This window comes from Oncorhynchus masou, chromosome 5 (genome assembly GCF_036934945.1).
Source record: "Oncorhynchus masou masou isolate Uvic2021 chromosome 5, UVic_Omas_1.1, whole genome shotgun sequence".
Taxonomy (NCBI): Eukaryota; Metazoa; Chordata; class Actinopteri; order Salmoniformes; family Salmonidae; genus Oncorhynchus; species Oncorhynchus masou.
In genome coordinates, this window is record NC_088216.1 from 73,612,142 (window position 1) to 73,636,798 (window position 24,657).

The 24,657-nt window shown below is 41.9% G+C and overlaps 1 protein-coding gene across 1 annotated transcript in view; it reads right to left on the reverse strand.

Moving 5' to 3' along the window:
• Positions 1-24,657, reverse strand: part of LOC135540232 (E3 ubiquitin-protein ligase PDZRN3-B-like) — a 144,249-nt gene that overhangs the window by 113,585 nt on the left and 6,007 nt on the right. Inside the window, exons 2-3 of the mRNA XM_064966741.1 lie at positions 23,606-23,692; positions 20,971-21,078 (exon numbers count right to left, since the gene is read on the reverse strand). Coding sequence (XP_064822813.1) covers positions 20,971-21,078; positions 23,606-23,692 — 195 coding nt within the window. The remainder of the gene's footprint in view (positions 1-20,970; positions 21,079-23,605; positions 23,693-24,657) is intronic.

The window sequence follows — 24,657 nt, forward strand, 5'->3', positions numbered from 1 at the left end:
TTCTGTCTGTCTCCAATTGTTTGAAAAGTATGCTAGCCTGTCCACTTTGTTCAGATGTTGAAATCAAGTGGCCTAACTTATTTCGCAAAATGACAACAAATTGTCAATTCCTTATATAATTGTGTTTTATTTATATTGCACATGTATTAGACACTGACTAGACAGCTAGCATAACAGTCGTTGGTCTAGCGGTAGGTGGTACCACAATTTTCCAGAATCAATGTTCATTGATACTCTTGTTTTAGTAGTGTCCACCCTGCACACAATTTCAATAGTTGAGACATAAAAAGGGTATAGTTAGAAAAGTGAACATCTCCTTTATTACAGTAAAAACCTGTCTCAATGTATTTTAGGGTCCATATGACATATGATCTCTCAACTTAGCTGGCATGAGAGGCTGGGGGAGTGTCTTGGTGTGTGTGTAAACCATAGAGGAAGAGGCATTTCACTACACCCACAATAACATCTGCTAAACATGTGTATGTGACAAATAAAATTTGATTTGATTTGAAGTGAGATGTTTCACTCTCGCTAAAATCTGTCCAAAATAAGCCCAATGCGTTTCTATGGGCTTATTTTGGACCTAAACTAGTCGCCTGCCTTCCAGCCTTTGGGACGACTCCCATTGTTAGGGCGGAGACATGCATCTTGTCATAATATACAGATCTCTGGTGTAAATGGGAAGGTGCACACAGCACAGAGGAGCGATGGAGACGAGACCAAAAATACAACATGAGAACAAGGGGACATAAACGCTCATAAAAAAATATATATAAAAAAAACCTGACTCTTGCGATACAGGCATTTGGAATATCGCTCAAAAACATATACAGTTGAAGACGGAAGTTTACATACACTTAGGTGGGAGTCATTAAACCTCATTTTCAACCCCTCCACACATTTCTTGTTAACAAACTATAGTTTTGGCAAGTCAGTTAGGTCATCTACTTTGTGCATGACACAAGTAACTCTTCCAACAATTGTTTACAGACAGATTATTTCACTGCATCACAATTCATGGGAAAAATCAAAAGAAATCAGCCAAGAACTCAGAAAAAGATATGTAGACCTCCACAAGTCTGGTTCATCCTTGGGAGCAATTTCCAAAAGCCTAAAGGTACCACGATCATCTGTACAAACAAAAGTACGCAAGTATAAACACAATGGGACCACGCAGCTGTCATAAAGCTCAGGAAGGAGAAGCGTTCTGTCTCCTAGAGACGAACGTACCTTGGTGCGAAAAGTGCAAATCAATCCCAGAACAACAGCAAAGGACATTGTGAAGATGCTGGAGGAAACAGGTACAAAAATATCTATATCCACAGTAAAACGAGTCCCATATCGACATAACCCGAAAAGTCGCTCAGCAAGGAAGAAGCCACTGCTTCAAAACCACCAAAAAAAGCCAGACTACGGTTTGCAACTGCACATGGGGACAAATATCGTACTATTTGGAGAAATGTCCTCTGGTCTGATGAAACAAAAATAGAATTGTTTGGTCATCATGACCATCGTTATGTTTGAAGGAAAAAGGGGGAGGCTTGCAAGCCAAAGAATACCATCCCAACCATGAAGCACGGGGGTGGCAGCACTTCACAAAATAGATGTCATCATGAGGTAGGAAAAGTATGTGGATATATTGAAGCAACATCTCAAGACATCAGTCAGGAAGTTAAAACTTGGTCGCAAATGGGTCTTCCAAATAGACAATGACCCCAAGCATACTTCCAAAGATGGCAATATGGCTTAAGGACAACAAAGTCAAGGTATTGGAGTGGCCATCACAAAGCCCTGGCCTCAATCCTTTGTGGGCAGAACTGAAAAAGTGTGTGCGAGCAAGGAGGCCTACAAACCTGACTCAGATACACCAGCTCTGTCTGGAGGACTGGGCCAAAATTCACCCAACTTATTGTTGGAAACTTGTGGAAGGCTACCCGAAACGTTCGACCCAAGTTAAACAATTTAAAGGCAATACTAGCAAATACTTATTGAGTGCATGTAAACTTCTGACCCATTGGGAATGTGATGAAATAAATAAAAGCTGAAATAAATAATTCTCTCTACTATTATTCTGACAGTTCACATTCTTAAAATAAAGTGGTGATCCTAACTGACCTAAGACAGGGAATTTTTACTAGGATTAAATGTCAGGAATTGTGAAAAACTGAGTTTAAATGTATTTGGCTAAGGTGTATGTAAAGTTCCGACTTCAACTGTATCTAATTAATTTGATTAATTCAAATGTATCACCCAGCCCTAAACTCAACTTCCACTGGTGAACAAGAGCCATAAGAAACATGTAGACAATTAGAATTTGCAATATGAATCAATCGGTTAGCATAAACAATATGGATTTAAGCAAGCTGTGTGTCATGTTCCATATCCTGACTACAATACATCCAAACAGGGACAGTGCAGTCTTTCTCCAATTTTAGTGAACTGGAAACATCATTTTGATTCCTTTCGAGGCCATGGTATGATAACTTTTTCATTTTCAAGAATAGCCCTAGATATGACTTAAATGAGAGGATTTACAATGTAGCAGGAAAATGTATCTACAGATGGTACTTGTAATGGGGTGGGCTACATTTCCAGACTTAATATTTAGTTAAAATAATCTGTTTTTGGACACAGCAACCAGGAATGAAGCACTGGAGGACCACAAAGTTACATTTTTTTCCTCAGAGTCATCCCTCATTAGTCAGAGGTAGAGAAGAGAGAGTGAGTCAGAGAGATTAAGGGAGAGAGGGACAGAAAGAGAAAGGCAGAGAGTATGAGAGACAGAAAGAGAAAGGCAGAGAGTATGAGAGACAGAAAGAGAAAGGCAGAGAGTATGAGAGACAGAAAGAGAAAGGCAGAGAGTATGAGAGACAGAAAGCAAAAAGGAGATCTTTCAGACAACATAAGAGCAGCAGTTTCAAAGTCAAAAGCTGCTACTTGTCATTTCAGCTTGATAGCACAAGAGCCTCTTGAAAAGGAAACTAGGAAATATTTTACTGCTGCTCACCGCTTGGAGACCGGAGTCTCGAGTCTGCCCCCCTAGAGTTTCTGCATCATGTAATTTTATTCATGAGCCACGAAACACAGCTAGTGTCCACCTACTGAGCTCTCTGACTGCACTTGGCTCAGGAGTAGCTACACTGAACCACCAGACACATAACCAAGGCTCCCATTGCTGGAGGATAGTGGCGGTAACTTACCACGCCAGACAAATGACTTCCAGAAACCTCTGAAAACATTTCCAGTAATTGTAAATCGCAAAGTTAGGCCTTTTATCTGCCATACACCTCTCGGGTAGTGAAATATCCTAACTCTGTGTTTACTGAGTAAATACATAGCCTTGTGGATTATCCATTTAGATGACCACTTACTATATATATGTTTTAATGTGAGGCGGCACCACAATGAGAACAGTGGCGACTGTTTAAGAGGCTTTCGACCTCATATAGTAATTGTATGTTCTTTAGGACTTCAGAATTTGCAACGTTGCTTTTTCATCTTGCAGAGTCTACCTTAATATGGGTATACTTTGACACATTTATGATGACATACCGTGGAACAACACATTGTTCATGATTCATCATGACAGGGCAGCAAACCATTACCACACTTCCGAAATGTACAAATCAATCTGCAGTACATATACACTGTTTTGTCCTGATAACTGACAAACATATGTAATGGTATGGATAACACACACACAAACAACATAGGAGAGATGTTTATTCACTGTTCATGAAGCAGCATTATGCCCAGTAATTGTGTAGTTATACAATGTCATGACGTCATATCAATGATACAGTGTAAGCAGTGTTCTTGAGTTGATCTGCATCAGGGCAATATTCCCACAGCCCACACACAGACTGGACACAGAGAGAATCTAAGTGAGCCGTCTGTAGCCAGCCCAGCCCACTGCCCACACCCAGAGGCAACCCAAGTCTACTGCGCAGGGCTAGCTAAGTCCCCTGGAAGAGGCAGTGTTGTGAAGGAACTGTCAGGTAGGTGAGAGGGCCAATGTAGTTTCCTGTGGATCTCCTAACAGTATATTCTGGTCCAATGTCATCAAATCATCTCTTCTTTATTTACCCTGAGACCTGAAGAGCTGAGCTGCCTCCACACAGCCAGCCAGAGAAGCACATCTATCAAGGAGGAGGATATGAGTATATGAGGGACACTGTTATAGGACAGCACGTGCGTGCGTGCAAGCGTGAGAGAGAGAGAGAGAGAGAGAGAGAGAGAGAGAGAGAGAGAGAGAGCTCAGTGTGTGTGGGGTAAGGTGCTGCCTGTCAGAGTCCCTGGTGAACACCCAGCCTGACATCTGATTACCCCTAGCTTCTTTAGGGGCTTCTGGGAGCCGAGTCCAATGAAGGTCAAACCACAGATGAAAGGGCTGTTTGATCAGGGCCCCGGGCCGTTAGCTTGACCTAATGTGCACGCTTACATAAATATTGACCGGATTTTGAGAACCATGTAAATCACAGGTGTCAAAACTATGGCCGGGAGGCTGTGAGGGGTTCAGTCCGGCCCGCGAGGGTTTCAGTCCGGCCCGCGAGGGGTTCAGTCCGGCCCAGGGGTGGTTTGAGTAAAAAAGTTATATATTACGATTTCAATATACTTTAACATGACTAAAACCAAATGGAAACTGTTAATAAATGATAATGGACCTTAATTTATACTGTTTCTTAATAATCACAGAAATCACAGCTCACTAATAATCTCAGAAATTATAGCTCACGAATAATAACAGAAATTAAAGATCTTCAGGGATCATAGGAATTTCCAAAAATTCTGAATAGAAGACTATTTTTTAAAACTTTAAGGCGAGGAAATAACACATTTTCAGTGCGGCCCTCATTGCGGCCCCCGAGGCAAAATAAGATTGACACCCCTGGGAGAAAAGGGAGCTGTAACGTCTGCTTCAAACTCACACACTCAAACACGTAGATCCCCTGAACGCAGCTCACTCTCCAGATCCCAATCTCCTGAATTCTGATCACCTGTTCACACACATGTATGTCATTATCACACACTATTTAGTTCAGTTCTTTGCACCCCGTCATTGTGAGGTATTGTTTGTTTTGTGACACACCTCTATTTGGAGCTCTGTTTTTCCCATAATTTAATCATCCCGTGTATGATAGTTTATGCCTGCCTCACTAACGACGCCTTTTGCCTATTCCCTGTCTGTACTTTAGCCTTTCAGATTTCCTGTTATCAACCTATTGCCTGATCTCCCGGACTATGTTACTAGCCTTTTCCCTGCCTGTACTGTTGTTGTTTTGGACCCCCTGTGTATGACCTTCTGCCTGCCCCTGGACCCAGCTACCTGCCTCCTCCTGTGGGCCTTCACAATAAACACCTGCTGTGCCCTGCACTTGAAACCAGCTCTCTGTCTCCCATTGTGTTCATTACAGGAGCGTGATAGTCAAAACGTTTCATGGACTCTCCTTTGTCTTAGTCTGAATGTGTTTGACATTTTACGGATGACCCAAACTTCAAAGAGATATGTACACAATGGAAATGGAAATGTTCCCAGTTATATCGATCTGTTGCGATTTTTATGTAGTTTCAGTGCAGTGGTGGCTGAAATGGAAGTAACAACTAACTATATTAGCCTTATGAAATAAAGTAATTGATGAATTATTCGATGTTACTGCACTGTTGGAGAAAGGAACACAAGCATTTCACTACACCCACAATAACATCTGCTAAATATGTGTAGCGACCAATACAATTTGATTTGAATACAATCCATTAATTTTAAACATACTTTAGAGGTGTTGTTTTCAAAACCTGGGCTCACATAAGCATGTGTACATGTTTCTAAAACCTGCCTGCTGACTACCTGACAAAGAAGTTGTGTCAATAAACCATTGTGTGGATAAAGCAAGGCAGAGATGTGTGCAGAGATGTTATTACCCAAAGAATGTTTTATAGCAACATTCGCTGAGGAAGAGCTTAGGGAAGGAAGGCAACTGTGAAAAATTCATTTCGTGCTCTACCTTAGTCACTAGGCTAGGTAATGCTTTCAACAAAAGTGAGGACACCATGGCACATTTGGTTCAGATCAGTGGGGTCACGACCTACACAGGGTTTATTTGGACCTTTACACCAAAATAATCATAGGGCTCGCTTTCTCCTCTGATAGACATTAACAGTCTGGAACCACTTCTCTCTGACTAAATGAAGTGACTTTGTGTTTGCCCATAGTGCTGCAGGCCACAGAGGTACTGTTCACGCTGGTCTGCCTATTCTGTAACTTTCACCTTCCATCTCAAAACCCACAACTCCTGTGTCACTGTGGCTAACTATGCCAAAGCCATTTAGACACCATGACAGACACAAATAAATGTTTTCATAATTCCCAGCTAATAAACATTGAGCATGGTCTGGTTGTTATCGTAGAAGGGCCATAAGCCCCAAAATAAAGGGCCTTGTGTAAGATCTGGTGTAGTGTGCATGGAAACCTAGTCCAGCAGCTGCTGGCCTGATATAGCATGGCTGGAGAGGAGAGGAAAGTAGAGGGGGCAGGCAGACCCTTAAAATCTGTCGTCGTGTTCTTTTAGCGTCTCTCTCTCAGCCTATTCCGTCTCATGCCATGATCTTCTAAGGCCAGAGGAACAGTGGGGAATTATTATTTTCGACTTCTCTACTTGACAAAATATGACGAACAAAAGAGTCACAATGTTTTTGGTTTGCTTGTTTTCTTGCTTGTTTTCTAACATACAGTGAATGCCATCTCTCTCAATCCTTGAATTGCTGGAGTACATAGTATAAGTAACCCAAAATGAATCTTCCTGTTTAACACTAGAACCACCATAGGCCAACGGCCCCTGATGTTTGATTCAGTAAATAAATAAAATGCTTCTTCTCTGACTCTTCCTAAATGTTTGTGTTTTACACTGCTCATTTGCCAGAATTTTGAAATCACAAAACAGGAAAGTATTTAGAGCTTTTCTACCAGTTTGTTTTTCACACCTATATTCTTAACTTAACATGTGCTGTAGGACGTTGGTACCCAGCCAGGCACTAATGGGTCTCTTTCTCCTCACTGAATGAATGACAAATGGACGAACTGCCGATAATTGTGCACCTTATTTCACAATTTAATTTAAATTACGCCTAACTGAATGTTAAGGTGGGTGAAGAGGTTGATTTAATTTCTAAAGACAATTGTGTCATTATTAGTTTGTGCAAATAATTTGACCACGTGCCTTGCAGTTTGATACCATTCTCTTTTACATTTTACTTTGTAAAAAATAAGCAGTTACAGGACTGTATTATTTAATTAAATTATATTACTAATCAAATGTATTGTAAGGGGAACGAAAACATGCTATGTGTTGCCGTAGGCCTTTAGAATAATGCAAAACATATCCTTGACCGTATCCAAGTTGATGAGCGGGAAACAAACGATGCCAGTCAGCCTGCACAGCCGGCCCATTGAAACTACACCTAAACTATACCAAAGCTAATTTCACGCAGCCTATACACAAGATTAAATTGGCAATAATCTGACGAGTGGCAATATTAGGCCTATCAGTTATCAAATTGTATATGAAGAGGTGGGCACATACTATATTCTACAAATGCATCGAAAGGAGCATCACTTTATCAAGTAAAATATTACTATATAGTATCAGAAAGATCATATTTTGCCGTTTCTATGACATTTACCTTTATCAAATAACTCTCATAATTCAAGCAGCGCTGGCAGTAACTGGAGGCTCACCGCAGATGTGGGGAGGTTTATTTAATATATAACCTACCATGTCCAACAACAAGACACTCCCTAAATCTGTCCCTCTGTCGGCTGTCTCTCCCTCCACATGCCCACTCTATCCTCTGCTTTCCCGGGGTGATAAACGACTTTCCCTCTGCCTGAGGTCCGTTTAATCTCTGTCCCTGACTCTCTGGGTCTCCGTCTCAGATTGGAGGTAGACTCCAGCTCTGAGCCTCCTGCTCCGAGTGCAGGGCATGGGGCCTGATAGTATTAGATACCACTGTTTTTAGACTCAGTGAGAACCCAGGCAGGTAGGCTCAAGAGAGCACTCGGACTCCCACCAAAACCCATGTAATCTGGGTCAACTCACCTCACCACAGAAGAACATACTTTATCCTATTTCTTTAACCCTTTACACTCGTGGGAATTGGCCTATGTGGATAGAGCTAAATTGAAATGTTTCTTACAGAAGAAATATGAAATGCATAACCATGGTAGCAATTGAAAGGAAACAGTGGGAATCATTTGAAAATCATGTGGGAACCATCTGATAATGGAAAAATCAGGTGGGAATCATCTGATAATGGAAAAATCAGGTGGGAATCAATTGAAAGAGTGTTTGATTGCCAACATGACGAGCTAAGTTATTAAATATGATCTTACAGTGTTAGGCTTTCACAGTGTAATTCAGAGAAACCGATGGTCATGTTGGTGCTCATAGAAAAGAGTCATGAGTGCATTCAGGTGTGTGTGCAGCGGAAAATGTTCTTCACAATACACAGACTCGTTCTGTTGAGAACAACCCTGTGTATGACTCCAAGTCATCTTGTAACTGTACATCAAACATAGTGATCTTAAACATTTACCCTGTACATGAGTTTTAGGATTTGGAAATATGAAGTGCACATTTGGACACAGGCAGTATTTACTATAATCCTCAACATCTCATCTTTCAAAATACATAGAGTCATCTTCATTTTCAGCATTTCCCATTTGCAAAAGTTGCTCAATTACCGGGAGGGATGAGGGCAAATTCTTGTCGTGCGGTGCTCAAGTCTAGAACGACTGTCAGTCAAAACCCATGCAGTGCTGTGAAGTGCAGAGCCTGAACTCTGTCATGTATAGCATGTTACTGTACTGCCACTACATTCCAATTTAGGGGCTTATTAGTACCCAAATGTTCCATTTTCAACCCGTATATGGGTACGAGGGTAGAGCGCGCTGCTTCATTCTCCTCAGGAAATAGCAGAGCAGATCGTAATGGAGAATGGACTCATTAAAATGTCAGTAAAAGAAAGAGACATCTTTAGAAGAGAACCTGAGGAGGCATTGCTTGCCGTGTCATTAGTTGATAGACAGAAGGTGAAAAATGTAGCAGTTCAGTCCACAATGGCTCATTGTTTAACGCCATGCCAGTCCTAGCTGGACAATGTGCTTGAATTACACCATATTCTTTTCATTTCCACACTGTATATGTAAGTGTGAAAAAGATTGGTAGGGAGAGATGGTGAGATTCAGAAAAATAGGGACAGACTTAATAGATTCTTTAAGAGTGATATGGTTGCACACACTAAATCAAGTTAACAATGGAATGTTTCTAGAGAGTAGTTGTGCCAAGCAGAGATTCAGTAAATAACTATAACAGTGTAATATTCCATAAAGTAAATACTTTGGGCTGTACATATATTTGAAACAGCAGATGGTTCATCAAGAAAGACTAATCTGTGACGCCCTCAAAGCCTTTCACTAACACTGTATAACAGTTAGCAGTTGGTTTAACACAACACTGACCCTTTAAACACACATACCAGACTAGTGTGTGGTTACATTGACTGTGGCTTTGCTTCAATTATGTTCTCCAACATCTCATAATGACTAACAGACATTCTTCTTGATTAAACAACGATACATGACAAGCAGCATCAGCAAACACATCAAGGATGTGTAATGCTCTCCTTCACGAGAGAGAGAGAATAGTTCTACTCTACATTGACAGTGAAGGGAGAACGTTGATTCCTGCTTCAGGCTTCCTCATCCGCATACAGAAGAGACATGAGTGGAGCGAGGAGGTATTTTGAGGGAGGTGCCCACAGCCTGGCCCCACTCCCACGCCACGTGTGTGTGTTCCTCCACTGCTTCCTCGATGTGGCAGTTCTGGCAATTTCTCTGTTTCTTTTTAAAGAAAGAGGAAGTTTTGAATCAGACAGAAAGGTACAATTTGAAAGTGAAACATCTCTCACAGAAGAATGAGAGAAAGGCAAAACCAGCATAACACAGACTATGAACCAAGCCTTTCTAACAATGTTTTTCTATTTAGACACATTTGCATCAGAAAGGCGCGCAGCGGCCACCAGTTCTACTTTGTTGGCAAGTGAAAGGGAGGCCATCTAAAACCCTTGTGAAGAGACGCTGACGAGGGTGGGAGCAGTCAAATTCTAAAGCGGTCCATGTTGTCAGGATTAGTGATTGGAAGAGAGCATTTTACAATGGAGGCCAGGCTGCCACCATGAAGCCTTGAATCATCACTGTCTGCCTGTCCAACCTCCCTGCCATCCTGGGATACCACTTCAGCCTCCAATGACACATTGTGACCCATCCACTGTCTAGACAGGGTACAGCCTAATGGGATGTAAAAGCAGGTGCACGGCTCTTTAAGATGTACTGTAAATGGTAGAGCATGTTTTCTGTGTGAATGGTACAGTCGTTGATTTCTGTAAAGAAACATCTGCAAGGTGATGTACAGTATTCCAATTAGCTCAGATATCACCCAACATCTGCCAGTCGGAAGAGGGAGAATAACCTGCAGTAAATTGATGTCAACCCTTTGTGTTCTTCCGCGTAAATAAAATCAGTAAAGGACATTACAAAGAAAAATAAACAATACAGTAACATCTATTGGCACTAACCAGGGAGAGATAAGAACGTTTTCAAAAGGAAAAGTGAGTTTGTGTAACCGAGCACGTTAGACAGAAGTCTGACTGCAGTACAGGGAGGAAGACAAAGAGCTTTTATGGGGTCTTTGTTATAAGCTACTCTGCACGAAGAGTTTCCTGCCATGAATTTCAGCATATACAATATAGTTCAACAGTATAATGTACCTGATTAAAGTGCTGGTGAAGAATGGAAAATCAATTTAACACTCACAGCTTACAAGAGCCTGGCTATAAAAAGTTTCCATTTGAAGAGAGCACACTCAATCCCCTCTCATTCTGTATATGATTTATGATAGTAAATGAGACGTCTGTAGAGCAGGACATCTATAGATTTAACCTGCTGAAGGGACTGATGTTGGAACATGAAGTCACTGTTGAAATGTTGAACAAACTTTGTTCAAATTACAGTATGGCCATTTGAATAGCAACAGCCACACGCACACATGCACACATGCACACGCGCAGCATCTGAAGCCAACTTTAGAAAAGATGATCCAGGAAATATCCAGGAAGTAAACCAGGAATGTACTTCCATGTATCACCATAATGCTGGACTGTCATAAAAAACTCCCACGTATCATATTAGGAAAAGATACTTATCTTGTTCCATCAGTTAAACAGTTAAAGGCTGCAGTCCCATAAAATGATGATTCTTTTACAAATAAAAAAGCCTTACACCCAAACTGTCCAGCCCAAACCACATGCATGTCAGCATTATGTGTGATTTATCCTAAAGTGTACAGCTGTGGGTTAGCAGCACTAGCTGCCTCGGTCAAATTTTACTTCATGGATAATTTCTTACAATCACCAGTCCTCCCTGACTTTTTTATTTGACATAATACACAGATGAAATCATAGAAACAACTGTGGTTCAGACTCTAGGCTTTTTTGGTAAGGAAATCAATCACAGTAGAATTAGCTGTAGGACAGTGGAGCGTGAAGCTGGCCAAGCTGGTGCCTGCAGAGCCCAGAGAGAGAGCACTCCGAATGGGCAGTGATTAACGTACAGCAGTCAGGAAACATTTCAGAGGGGCACCAGGAGGAAACAACGGGCCATTACAGCACCAACAAGGGTCTGTTAATCAGCCTATTAGCGTTTAATTGAGGGTAGTTAATTAGGGAGACAGTGGGCAGTCTACAGGGGGAGGAGGGGTTGGGGTCGGGGGCTGACAGGGAGAGCAGCTGGTGCAGGGCAACCTCAGCCTATTGTTACTGAGCCATTTACACAAGCCCAGAGATTGATTGACAGGAAAATTAGCCTTAATTACACCTGTCTATTTCTGTCCCTAAAACCTTTAGGGCCCTAAAATGAACAGAGGGAATGAGTTCTATGAATAAAGAGAGACTGTTGTCAGAGCAAAAGCAAACACATTTATAGTAGGTCAAACATTGAGTCTCCATGAAAATCCTCACCCGCCAGCTCTGCTTTGAGGAAGGGATGCTGTTCAGATGGAAGGGAATAAACTATGTTTCTGTGTGTGGCATTGGCATACAGTGGTGCTGCAGATGAAGACAAGTGGTGGGCCCCACGAGGTGACACTTCACCTCATACCGTCTTAGGGTTGTATATGTAATCACTCCACAGCTTCAAAAATCGATGTTGCTCTCATTTCCATATGGAGAAGGAAAAACAAAAAATGTGCCTTCGCCTGTTCCAGTCTGGGGGCCTTACTGTGCGCCCTGCACAGCGCAGCGGCCACTACCAGAAGCTGATTATGGCCTCTTTAAAAGTTAGATTTGATTTAATGTCCTCCCTTAGATGAGCCAAAGAGGCTCAGAATGTGCCTCCCTGTGCTGGGCTGCATGGGGCTGAGACTGGCCTGCCTGCACTGAGCAGGGAGCGAGCGACTAAGAGAGAAACAGAGAGTGAGAGAGAGAGCAAGAGACTGAGAGAGAGAGGAGCCGGCCGACTGCACGGGGGCCTGAATCCAATAAAGGCCCTGACAAAGGCCTGCTTCTTGTCTCGGGATGCCAAACAACATGTGATCCCCCTTAGGGAAATAACTGCCATTTCTGTTCCTCATAACCTCCGGGTCAGAAATAACGCCTGGGAACTTGTGACACATGTCTGGTCCAAGATGCCATGTGCTGTGACAACTTATTAGCGACAGTCAGGATGGACTGCCCACGCCATGCTGTCGGACCTGGCATTCTGTCCCTCTCAGGGGGAAAACATGAATAAAGAATTATTGAACCTTTATTTAGCGGGAGAGTTCATCTCATTCTAGTCAAGTGACGAAAATCCCTAAATCCTTTTAACCCAAGTTTGAAAGGTTCACTCATTTTTGAAATACATTTTCTGTCACGCCCTGACCATGGAGAGCCCTTGGTTCTCTATGGTATAGTAGGTCAGGGCGTGACGAGGGGGTGTTTTAGGTTTATTATTTCTATGTTGGTGCTTTTGGTATGGTTCCCAATTAGAGGCAGCTGAGGTTCGTTGTCTCTAATTGGGGATCATACTTAAGGGTTCCCTGTTTCCCCCTGCTGTGTGGGATATTGTTTTGAGTTAGTGTATGTAGCGCTGCTGAGGTTGCGGGTCTTTTTGTTTGGAAGTTTCGCTTAAACAAATATGTGGAACTTTAATCACGCTGCTTCTTGGTCCGTCTCTCCACACAACCCTGACAGTTTCAGGTAACATACAAAAATCCCTGAGCCGACTCAGTGAAAAATCTGTCAATGTGCCTTTGAGCAAGGCACACAACACCAATTTCTCCTGTAAATCGCTCTGAATAAGTGTCTGCTAAATGACCAATGTAAAATGTAAGCGGGAGAAATGCTAACAGGACTTCAGACAGAATTAGGCTTCATCAACATGCAAGCTTTGTTTCTTCCACAACTCCCTAAACAAATCTACCAGCCACCATTCACAACTCCTGGCCAGGCAGTCAGGCTGCCATTTAGCACTGGGAAGGTCTGGCTGGTGAGTCGCCACTAAAATAGCTCTGGGGAGTTAAGTGGTGCACCGTGAGTAACCTTACAGCAAAGCGGTCACATGGAGATAAGGAAGAACTGCTCTGGCGTGACCCACAAAATTCCAGACCTTGAACGAAGGTGTCACCTCCCCACTCTAACCGGACTAGGTCACATAATTGTCTAAATGAATAGCATTCTGCTTTCTAGTCACCTATCCTTCAAACAATCCTGATTTGGGATTTTAAGCTGGTACAACATGGCAGTCAGTAGATAGCCAAAGTAAAATGTTACCTTGATGTCTTGGCAATTGTCAGCTGTAGCAGTTAACATATTTCAACAGTCTTGTGATAAACATTTCAACATTAATAAAAATAAGGGGATGGGTGAGGGTAAGTCAAAATAGTGTATCATAGCATATCAGACATGTGGACATTAGCAGATACATTTTTCAACCAGTCCTCCCCAGTCCCCATGCACTTCCAAGCAAGTTAGAAAAACAAGGAATTGCAAGTGAATTCATATGTCATATGTCATGCTTTGTTTGTTGTGTAGAAACAAATGACAGGCTTTTACATTCTATTCAGGGTGGCTAGTCAACCCACCCTCGAACTGGAGAGTCACTTTTGTAACAACAAGCCTACATTATGCCTGAAGGAGAGCATTACATGCATTTCTGGGGAAAAACTCAAAAGCACATTCCTTAAATCAGTACCATACGACAGTGACCTAAATAAAATACAGTTGATTACACCCTGGGACGGACATTTACAGGAGATGCGGCACAAAGTTGTTTTACTGCTGCTAAACTCTATCACAGCCTTAGCTTGAGCCTTTACTTCAAATGCTACAGACGAAACAGGGCCAGAGAGAGAAAGAGACCAAGCAAGTACAAACAATGACAACACTAAAGACTCTATTATTCTGACATTAGACAGGCTTTAGCAGGACTCCACAGCCCTGTGTGAGTTCTTGACTACAGCTTACATTGCTGCCACAATTAAAGTTGGACACATATCTGCTGGCAATGACACATGGCCTCTCAAGACTACAACTGGTTTCTCCTCAATGTCAGTTTATTTTAAAGTAGTTGTTGTTTTTCAACCTTCATGACCTGAGAGTGTTTACAGAGGATTTACAAGGTGACATTTACAACTGAAGCCTCAGCGTCCTCATTCTACTCCCATTCTTGTATTTGGATTCCTACAAAAACAACTCCATTCCCTGAGAGCTCAGAAACAGTCATTTTGGGATTGTGACATTGGTTTAGTCCTGCAGACAATGGTGCTAGGATTCAGCATAACATTTGAGGCATGAGTAAACACCCGGAGACATTTCTTAGAGACAAAAACAGCCAAGCACACATTTCCTTGTATAAGCACTAACAATGTGTGCTGTGTCAATGTGAAGATCTATCCCCGAGAGACGAGGGCTACATGAAATGTGCAGGCAGATGGCTAGGCAACTGTAAAATAAAAAAGAAAAGAGGAAAACATCAAGAGTTAAACATGTTTGAAAATAATTTCTTATATCTACTACAGCATCTCACTTTAAGACAAATGCGAAAATATTGACTAAACTAAGTCCCCCTGTCGAGATAAGGTTCACAACACAGAGCTCTCTTTGCCTATACCGAGCCACATAAGTTTCATTTAAATAAACCTATTTATTCAATCTTCTCAGGCAAACACATCCACTCCGAACCAGATATTTAGCTTGCGGAGAGAGCGAGCGAAAGCAAACATAGATCCAGGTTATGAGAGAATGTGTGTGCTGAACAAGGAGGCATTCATGAACTGATTCATCCCAGGCTGAAGTATTAGCAGTGCTGCAGAGGAGGGACATCTGCCATCACACTCCCCCACGAAGAGGCTGTTACCGAGGAACAAGCCAGGACCATTTACATTTTAGTCATTTAGCAGACGCTCTTATCCAGAGCGACTTGCAGAAGCAATTAGGGTTAAGTGCCTTGCTCAAGAGCACATCGACAGATTTTTAAATTAGCGATTGAAAACAGTGACCTTTCGGTTACTGGCCAATGCTCTTAACCACTAGGCTACCTGCCGCCCCATCCATGTATACTTCCTGGAACGACAACCTTCACAGGGGGAAGATGGAACACCACACCATGTGTTTTGTAAGAATTGACCCCAGTGCTTTTGCCTCCTCAGTTGAACTTGTTATTCTGTCGTAGTTCCACATGTTATGTAAATGACTCCAAATAGGGCAGCTGATCCCCGCAGCAAGGCAAGGCACTGGGACTTTTTTGTGATGCATGAATGGTGATCCACATTATCTGCTTTTAGATTATCTACTTTCATATGGTGTTCATTAAAAAAAGGGCTTTCATTTCCAAAGGCAATGGAAATGGTAGGAGGGTGGAGATGAGTAAGCACTAAAGTTGTTGGATCTCACATCTCTCTTGTGCAGGTCCAACTGTAAAGGGGATAGGGACAATGAAATCAGAATGGTAAAAGCATGATGAGTGACACCCTGATGTCTGTCATGTCAGCCAGTCCTTTGAGAATCTGAGCAGAAAGTCAAGCCAAAACTATCACAATACAACCAGAATGCTACATACCATGTGGATTTGGACGAATACATTCCTGACTTAAACTAGATCGTCAACTTACACATAGCCTACATACCAATATGCCAGGAAATTAATAAATGAAACCTTAATTTAACATAGCAAGTCTGTCAGTTAAGAACAAATTACTATTTACAATGACAGCCAACTGGGGAACAGTGGGTTAATTGTCTTCTTCAGGGGCAGAAAGACTGAATTTGACCTTGTCAGTTCAACGCTCTAACCACTAGGCTACCTGCCACCCCCCCATAAATGTGCCACATCCACAAACAACCATTCAAAATGAATCACGTTGTATCCAACTTTAAAGTAGAGAAAAGTAGCACTAAAGAAAGAAAAGCACTGCCAGAAGAGTTGTGGGAGAGACGAGGCAGTACTGGGAGGGTTCCGGTGGCACAGGTTTAAAAATGCATGCTCCAGCTGTGCACAGGGCCCTACATAGCGAGCGGAGCAGGATGAGGCTACAGGCTGTTGGTTTAGCCACACAGGGTTGGGAGTACAGTACACGGAACTGCCGGTGGGTTCTTGCTATTCATTTTCATCCTCAGTTCATCACTTGGTCCCACTGAGACCTCCATCCCCCCAGGTAGGAAACAAAACTGAACTATTGTGCCTTATAAAATATGAAAGGGTACTTTTTTCTGCTTAGCTGTAACAAAGAGCATTGTTGAGATTGAGAAACTTAAACCACCTCTATCAGATTCCCTATCAAATGAAAAGCACCCAGGGATACAGCAACCATGCACCGTCAGTGTACACAATGAGTATTATTAATTGGATCGGTTTGGTTTCTCGTCTTGTCCTGAGGTTCTGCATGTCCTTGTTCTCCTAAAGCTCTACCCACTACTCTCTGTGACTTCTCACACATTAGGTCAAAGACAATACAGAGACAAAACACCAATGTGGCTCCAATATCGTCCTTAAGCTAAATCTGCTTTATTTTAATTGATAAAAGATGGATGGCTATTAACTGGGCATAGCAGGATCCTGTAGAGGTGTTCTCAGATGGCTCAGTACACTGATTCCACCTGGTAACACACACACACACACACACACACACACACACACACACACACACACACACACACACACACACACACACACACACACACACACACACACACACACACACACACACACACACACACACACACACACACACACACAGCACATGAACAAATCTCTCCCTACAGAACAGCCAACAAGGCCACTTGGAGGCCCCATAGGTCTTAGTCACTAGGCACCGAACTGCTGTCGGTTTTGGTGGCTTAAATCTGCCTATTGTCAAGGGTTCTTATGATATATCTCAACGAACAGTGGGAATTCAGCCACTTGTTACTGCTGCTTGAAGTGGTTACTGTTGAGGGATAGGTTGTTGTACTGTATCTGTCTCTCTGGTGCTAACATTAAAACATGTGCATGTCAATAACAAGGATCTGGTTAGAGGGATGCATAGTAACTACAAATCTGAGTAGCTTACATTGTAGCTTACATTTTTGCTCAAATCTCCCATTTAAGTATCAATGCTTACTTAATGCGAAAGTGTGATGCTTGCTCAGAACTCAGAACGTGTCTTAGAGTAAGTGGAAGAACTACAGGACAGAAACTACTATTATCAATCTAGTCTTGATGCATACTTAAAATAAACATATTTCAAGGGATAAACACAAACATCTAGTCATTGCTCTGAAAATATGTAGCTGAGGTCTGACAATGACGGCTGTAGGGAAACATTTGTCATCTTGCGGCTAACATGTATTGATCCCATCTTTACTAATGCTGTAGACATTTGCTTGAAAGCAGTATCCAGATCCATCGGATGTAGTGATCACAAAATAGTAGCCATATCTAGGAAAACCAAAGTCCCAAAGGCTGGGCCTAATATAGTGTATAAGAGGTTTTGTAGTGATTCCAATGTTAAAATAATATCTGTTGGTCCGTGGTGTGTAATGAGAAGCAAACAGACACTGCAATTGACACATTTATGAAATTGCTTATTCCAATTGCTAATAAGAATGCATCCATTAAGAAAATGATTGTAAAACTTAAATCCCCGTGGATTGATGAGGAATGGTATGGTTGAGAGGGATGAGGCAAAATAAATGGCAAATAAGTCTGGCTGCATAACCGAATGGCAAACTTATTGAAAATTGAGAAATCATTTGACTAAACTGAATAAAAAGAAGAAGAAACTACACCATGCAACAAAGATAAATGAAAAAGAATGATAGTAAAAAAGCTTTGGAGCACCTTAAATTAAATTATTGGAAAAAAGGCAAACTCAGCTCCATCATTCATTGAATCAGATGGCTCATTCACCACAAAACCAATGGATATTGCCAACTACTCTAATGATTTTTTCATTGGCAAGATTAGCAACTTAGGCATGACATGCCAGCAACAAATGCTGACACTACACATCCAAGTATAGATGACTAAATTATGAAAGTCAAGCATTGTAATTTTAAATTCCGTAAAGTTAGTGTGGAAGAGGTGAAAAAATGATTGTTGTCTATCAACAATGACAAGCCACCAGGGTCTGACAACTTGGATGGGAAATTACTGAGGATAATAGCAGATGATATTGCCACTCCTATGTGCCATATTTTCCATTTAAGCCTACTAGAATGTGTGTGCCCCCAGGCTTGGAGGGAAGCAAAGGTCATTCCGCTACCTAAGAATAGTAAAGCCCCTTTACTGGCTCAAATAGCACACCAATCAGCCTGTTACCAACCCTTAGTAAAATTTTGGAAAAAATTGCATTTGACCAGATACGATGCCATTTTACAGTAAACTAATTGACAAACTTGCAGCATGCTTATAGAGAAGGACATTCAACAAGCACAGCACTTACACAAATGACTGATGATTGGCTGAGAGAAATTGATGATAAAAGATTGTGCGGGCTGTTTTGTTTGACTTCAGTGCAGCTTTTGACATTATTGATCATAGTCTGCTGCTGTCAAAACGTATGTGTTATGGCTTTAAACCCTCTGCTATTGTGGATAAAGAGTTACCTGTCTAACAGAACACAGAGGGTATTCTTTAATGGAAGCCTCTCCAAAATAATCCAGGTAGAATCAGGAATTCCCCAAGGCAGCTGTCTTGGCCCATTTACTTTTTCAATCTTTACAAATGAATTGCCACTGGCTTTGAGGAAAGCCAGAGTATCTATGTATGCGGATGACTCAACACTATACGTGTCAGCGACTGAAATGACTGCAACACATAAAGAGTTGCAGTTAGTTTCAGAGTGGGTGGCAAGGAATAATTCGTCCTAAATATTTCTAAAACTAAAAGCATTGAATTTGGGACACATCATTCACTAAACCCTAAACCTCAACTAAATCTTATAATAAATGATGTGGAAATTGAGTTGACTAAATTGCTTGGAGTTACCCTGGATTGTAAACTGTCATGGTCAAAACATATTGATATAACAGTAGCTAAGATGGGGAGAAGTATGTCCATGATAAGGCACTTGACAGCACTGTCAACAAGGCAGGTCCTACAGGCCTTAGTTTTGTCGCACCTGGACTACTGTTCAGTCGTGGTCAGGTGACACAAAACGGACTTAAGAAAACTGCAATTGGTTCAGAACAGGGCAGCACGGCTGGCCCTTGGATGTACACAGAGAGTTAATATTAATAATATGCATGTCAACCTCTCCTGGCTCAAAGTGGAGGAGAGATTGACTTCATCACTACTTCTGATAATACCTTATGAGAGTTGAATGCATCGAGCTGTCTGTTTGAACTACTGGCGCACAACTCGGGATACCCATGCATACCCCACAAGCCATTTCACAAGAGGTCTCTTCACAGTCCCCACGTCCACAGACTATGGAAGGCGCACAGTGCTACATAGAGCCATGACTGCATGGAACTCTATTTCACATCAAGTAACTCATGCAAGCAGTACAATTAGATAAAAAAACACATTATGGAACAACAGGGACTGTGAAGCAACACAAACATAGGCACAGACACATGCATATACACACACACGATAACATACGCACTATAAATACACACGATAGCATACGCACTATACACACACGCACACATGGATTTTGTACTGTAAATATGAGGTAGTGGTGGAGTAGCAGCCTGAGGGCACACAGTCTGTGAATGTATTGTAATGTTTTTAAAATTGTATAAACTGCCTTAATTTTGCTGGCGCCAAGGAAGAGTAGCTAATGGGGAACGATAATAAATACAAATACAGTAATGCACAGTTAAACTTAACATCTGAGTTCCATGCATCCTTTGTGACAACCTCTAGTTCACACTATAAAATAAACCTTTGTGAAGTTGGTTTTCTGTACACGCTTAAAAGTGACCCGCAGGAGCACATGACCTTTACACAGTGAGATTTTGTATGAAGGTGAGAGGATGCTGTTCCACTGCAGGTCTGTCAGAAGAAATTCGTCAGCTAGTCAGTAAACGAGTGCCTCTTTTGAGCAGCTATAGCAAACATAGAGAGACAGCCTGGGCTCAGGTTGGTCTAACTCTATTTACAGTGATGTCTCACTAAAAGTCTTAATGATTACCATAAGAGACATTTGCTGCATGTAACTTCTGCAAATATAGTCAAAGTTGTTTAGCACTATTTATCTGTTACTGTCGTGTCTGTATTTAAAAAAAAAACATTCCTGGTTTTGATCGTTTATCACCATCAAACTATCTGTTGCTTTATTTCTTAGCATGGAGAAAATGGACACATGCTAAGTGCTGTGCTAAATGCCCCAGAAGCCACCTCACCTCCTGGTTCTTGGCCTTCACACGAAACGGTACAGAAGGTGAGTCACATACCTCCATTATTCTGTCGTGGATCTGAAGGCCTCCCTCCTTGTCTGTTGGTCCCTTCTCAACGATCTTGGATACAAAAATTCCTTCATTCGAAGTGCCTTCACGGTCGTCCTGTGGCGAAAAAACTGCCATGTTCATGACCCATTTTCTGATCATCTCAGATAACACATTGATGAAATTGATTAAGAAATAGTTGTAACTATTGAAGATGATTACATAAAAATATTTAATTACAATACATGCTAATTTACTTTAAAATATTCAGCAAAAATAATATCTTTAAAATATTAAACAAGTCTCTAAATCTGCCTAACCTACTTTCAAAAGTCCTGAGGACATTATGCAGACAATTCAAAATGGTTTTCCCATTACCCATTCCCACCAATCAGGGTCAGAGACACCCTGCCGGTCTTTACATGTGAACGCAACTGCAGTCATCAACGCAGCCTTGTTAACCCAGCGATTAACCGCAGGGCTCAACAGCCTGTAGTGACTGGCAAGTGGTTGCAGGTGCACATTACACAGGGCTTAATGTTGGGCTCCACAGAGCCCCAGTGCCAAAATGCCTGCCAGTTGACATGTTTCCTAGGGCTGGATAATACAACTCTGACCCAGCCCGTTAGAGGGCCCAAATGTTGAATGGATGTGTTGGAACGATATGAGTTACTCTGCGTCCATCAGTGAGGCTGTGACCCCTGAGTTGTAAGAGCTACGATAGGTTAACAAAGCACTGCCAACATCCCTCTCAGCTCTCTCCTAAAACCACATCAAACCAACCCTGTGCCTCTGCCAAGTCGTGCGACAGTGTGCTAAATTTATATGGAATACTTAAAGAAACCTCAGAAGTCAAGGTGTGAATGCTGCAATTCATTATTTTAGGTCTGCTTCCTTTTTCCCGAGCTCATCACAGCACATTTTTAACTGTGAAACAAACACATTTCCTCCCAAAATGGCACGGGTTGCCAAGGGAATGTCACAGCAGGAGAGTGAGAGGACTGATGCTTTGCCATGCATCCACCTGCCCTGGGGCCACAGCGTGGACAAACTCAGTACTTAGACCCTACAGTGTCTACGAAGGCCAGCCTTTAATCATACTCAGCCTGGTGTCCAACCCAACTCTGTCTCTGAATCGCATCAACACTAGTCAAGGGTGAAAACGCCATTAATCAATCGTTTGTTGTGGAGGATTTGGTGACCTCTTTATGAAGTTATTCTGGCCTTAAAGACAATTCGAGCAAAAGTTGAGTGCATGGGACCCCGTTTTGTAGCACAGGTGGCTGGTGGCACCTTAATTGTGGAGGGCGGGCTCATAGTAATGGCTGGAACAGAGTAAATTGAATGGTATCAAACACATGGTTTCTGTGTTTTAATACCATTCCATTTACACCATTCCAGATATTATTACAAGCTGTCCTCCCCTCACCTGCCTCCTGTGTTTTGTAGGCCCGCAGATCAGTTCCCCAGATGTAAAAATAACAAAGAGCTCTTTTCATTTGATTGCAAAGTACATATTTCAATATACATAATGAGCAATAACTTACACATTTTCTCTTCACTATCAAAACTCTCTTTGGATTGATGCATGGTTCTGTCAAGGGAACCGGAAAGACCATGGAATCAAGAAAAAATGCTTTCAGTGTTTGGTCCTTTTTATAGTTTCCTGCTGTAAAACGTTTTACTGTAATAATCCATGTCGCCACAGCAAAGTGCGTCACTATAGCAATTTAAATTAACCACAGAACAACAGCCCTGAGTGGAACACTTTGGCACAAATTCTTCCCAGCAAAAAAAAGATACTGCGAACTGGGACCAGCTTACTCTGTACAGAGATTGAGATGCTCCAAGTATACGAGACCCAGTTCTAACTGAGCTCTGAGCCGAAATTTATCTGAGTAAGATTGCCAATCTTGGATCAGGTCCCCCTTTCCATATAATTGTATTCAGTATTATCTAGAAAGGCAAAACTGATCCTATAGCAGTCCTTCTACTCTAAGAATCTTTGTGAATATGTGCCCTAATCCCAGTTCAGCAGTGATATTCCTTCCCTCTCCTCTCGGGAGCCAATGGCAGACAGTGAGACAGCAAACACAGAGGCCATAACAGATTATCAGCTCAGGGCAGAGGACCCACTTCACACCACGTCTGTTTTTACTATGTCATCATAGTCGCCTCAATTGAAGAGGACAATAGTGTGGGCACAGTCATAATCCTCATATGAAGTAATGCGATCTATCCACATAGGCTCAAGAGAGATACTTTTTAATTTGACCTTTTTTTTAAACAAGGCAAGTCAGTTAAGAACAAATTCTTATTTAGAATGATGGCCTACCCCGGACGATGCTGGGCCAATTGTGCACCACCCTATGGGACTCCCAATCACAGCCGAATGTGATACAGCCTGGAATCGAACCAGGGACTGTAGTGACACCTCTTGCACTGAGATGCAGTGCCTTTGACTGCTGCTCCACTCGGGAGCCCAAAAAATACTTGCACTGTGTGTGCAAGCTATGTCGGTAAAACACAAAACTATAGTTAATTGAAGTTCAAGATTTTGCCTCCATTCCTGATTTCCCATATGACACTTGGCTGACCATCAATGAGATAAAACAGTAACCCAGAGATGCCACTTGTAACCTACCGCACATGGTCGTCCTCCCACGATGTTGAAGCCCAGAGAACCTCCCTCCCGATGAAGGATGGCTGTGAGGTTTTTTGTCTCCCCACCCTGTGGACAGACAGACAGAAAGAGGACAGGAAGTCATTAACAACCCAAATAACAAATACCACTGAATAAAATAAATTATTGAACAAATCATAAAAAATCATAAAATAAAACTCCCTGCAGACAGACATACAGACAGGTAGACAAAGGGCAGGTGCTTATTTTCACTTAAAACAACACAAAAATAACTTGGAATGAAAGTACTGAACAAATCTATGAAATTGACCTAGAAGTTAATGGAGTATTTGAGGTACGATAGAAATAGCCTCAGGTAAAAGGGCAGAACCCCAAGCTACTCCATACACAGTAAATGGATATGTAAAGATATCAGCGTAACCAACACGGCTGGTAGCAGGTGGGGAGATCCATCTGTTCTCACATCTTAGTACTTCACTGGTGTGGACTAGAGGTCGACCGATTCATCATAATTGCCGATTAATGAAGGCCGATTTCAAGTTTTCATAACAATCGGAAATCGGTAATTTTGGACGCCGATTTTTTTTTTTACATCTTTATTTAACTAGGCAAGTCAGTTAATTAAGAACACATTCTTATTTTCAATGACGGCCTCGGAATGGTGGGTTTACTGCCTTGTTCAGGGGCAGAACGGCAGATTTTTACCTTGTCAGCTCAGGGATTCAATCTTGCAACCTTAAGGTTAACTCGTCCAACGCTCTAACCACCTGCCTCACAAGGAGCCTGCCTGTTACGCGAATGCAGTAAGAAGCCAAGGTAAGTTGCTAGCTAGCATTAAACTTAATCAATCATAATCACTAGTTATAACTACACATGCTTGATGATATTACTAGTTTATCGAGCGTGTCCTACTGTCGTTGCTCCAACGTGTACCTAACCATAAGCATCAACGCCTTTCTTAAAATCAATACACAGAAGTATTTATTTTTAAACCTGCATATTTAGCTAAAAGAAATCCAGGTTAGCAGGCAATATTAACCAGGTGAAATTGT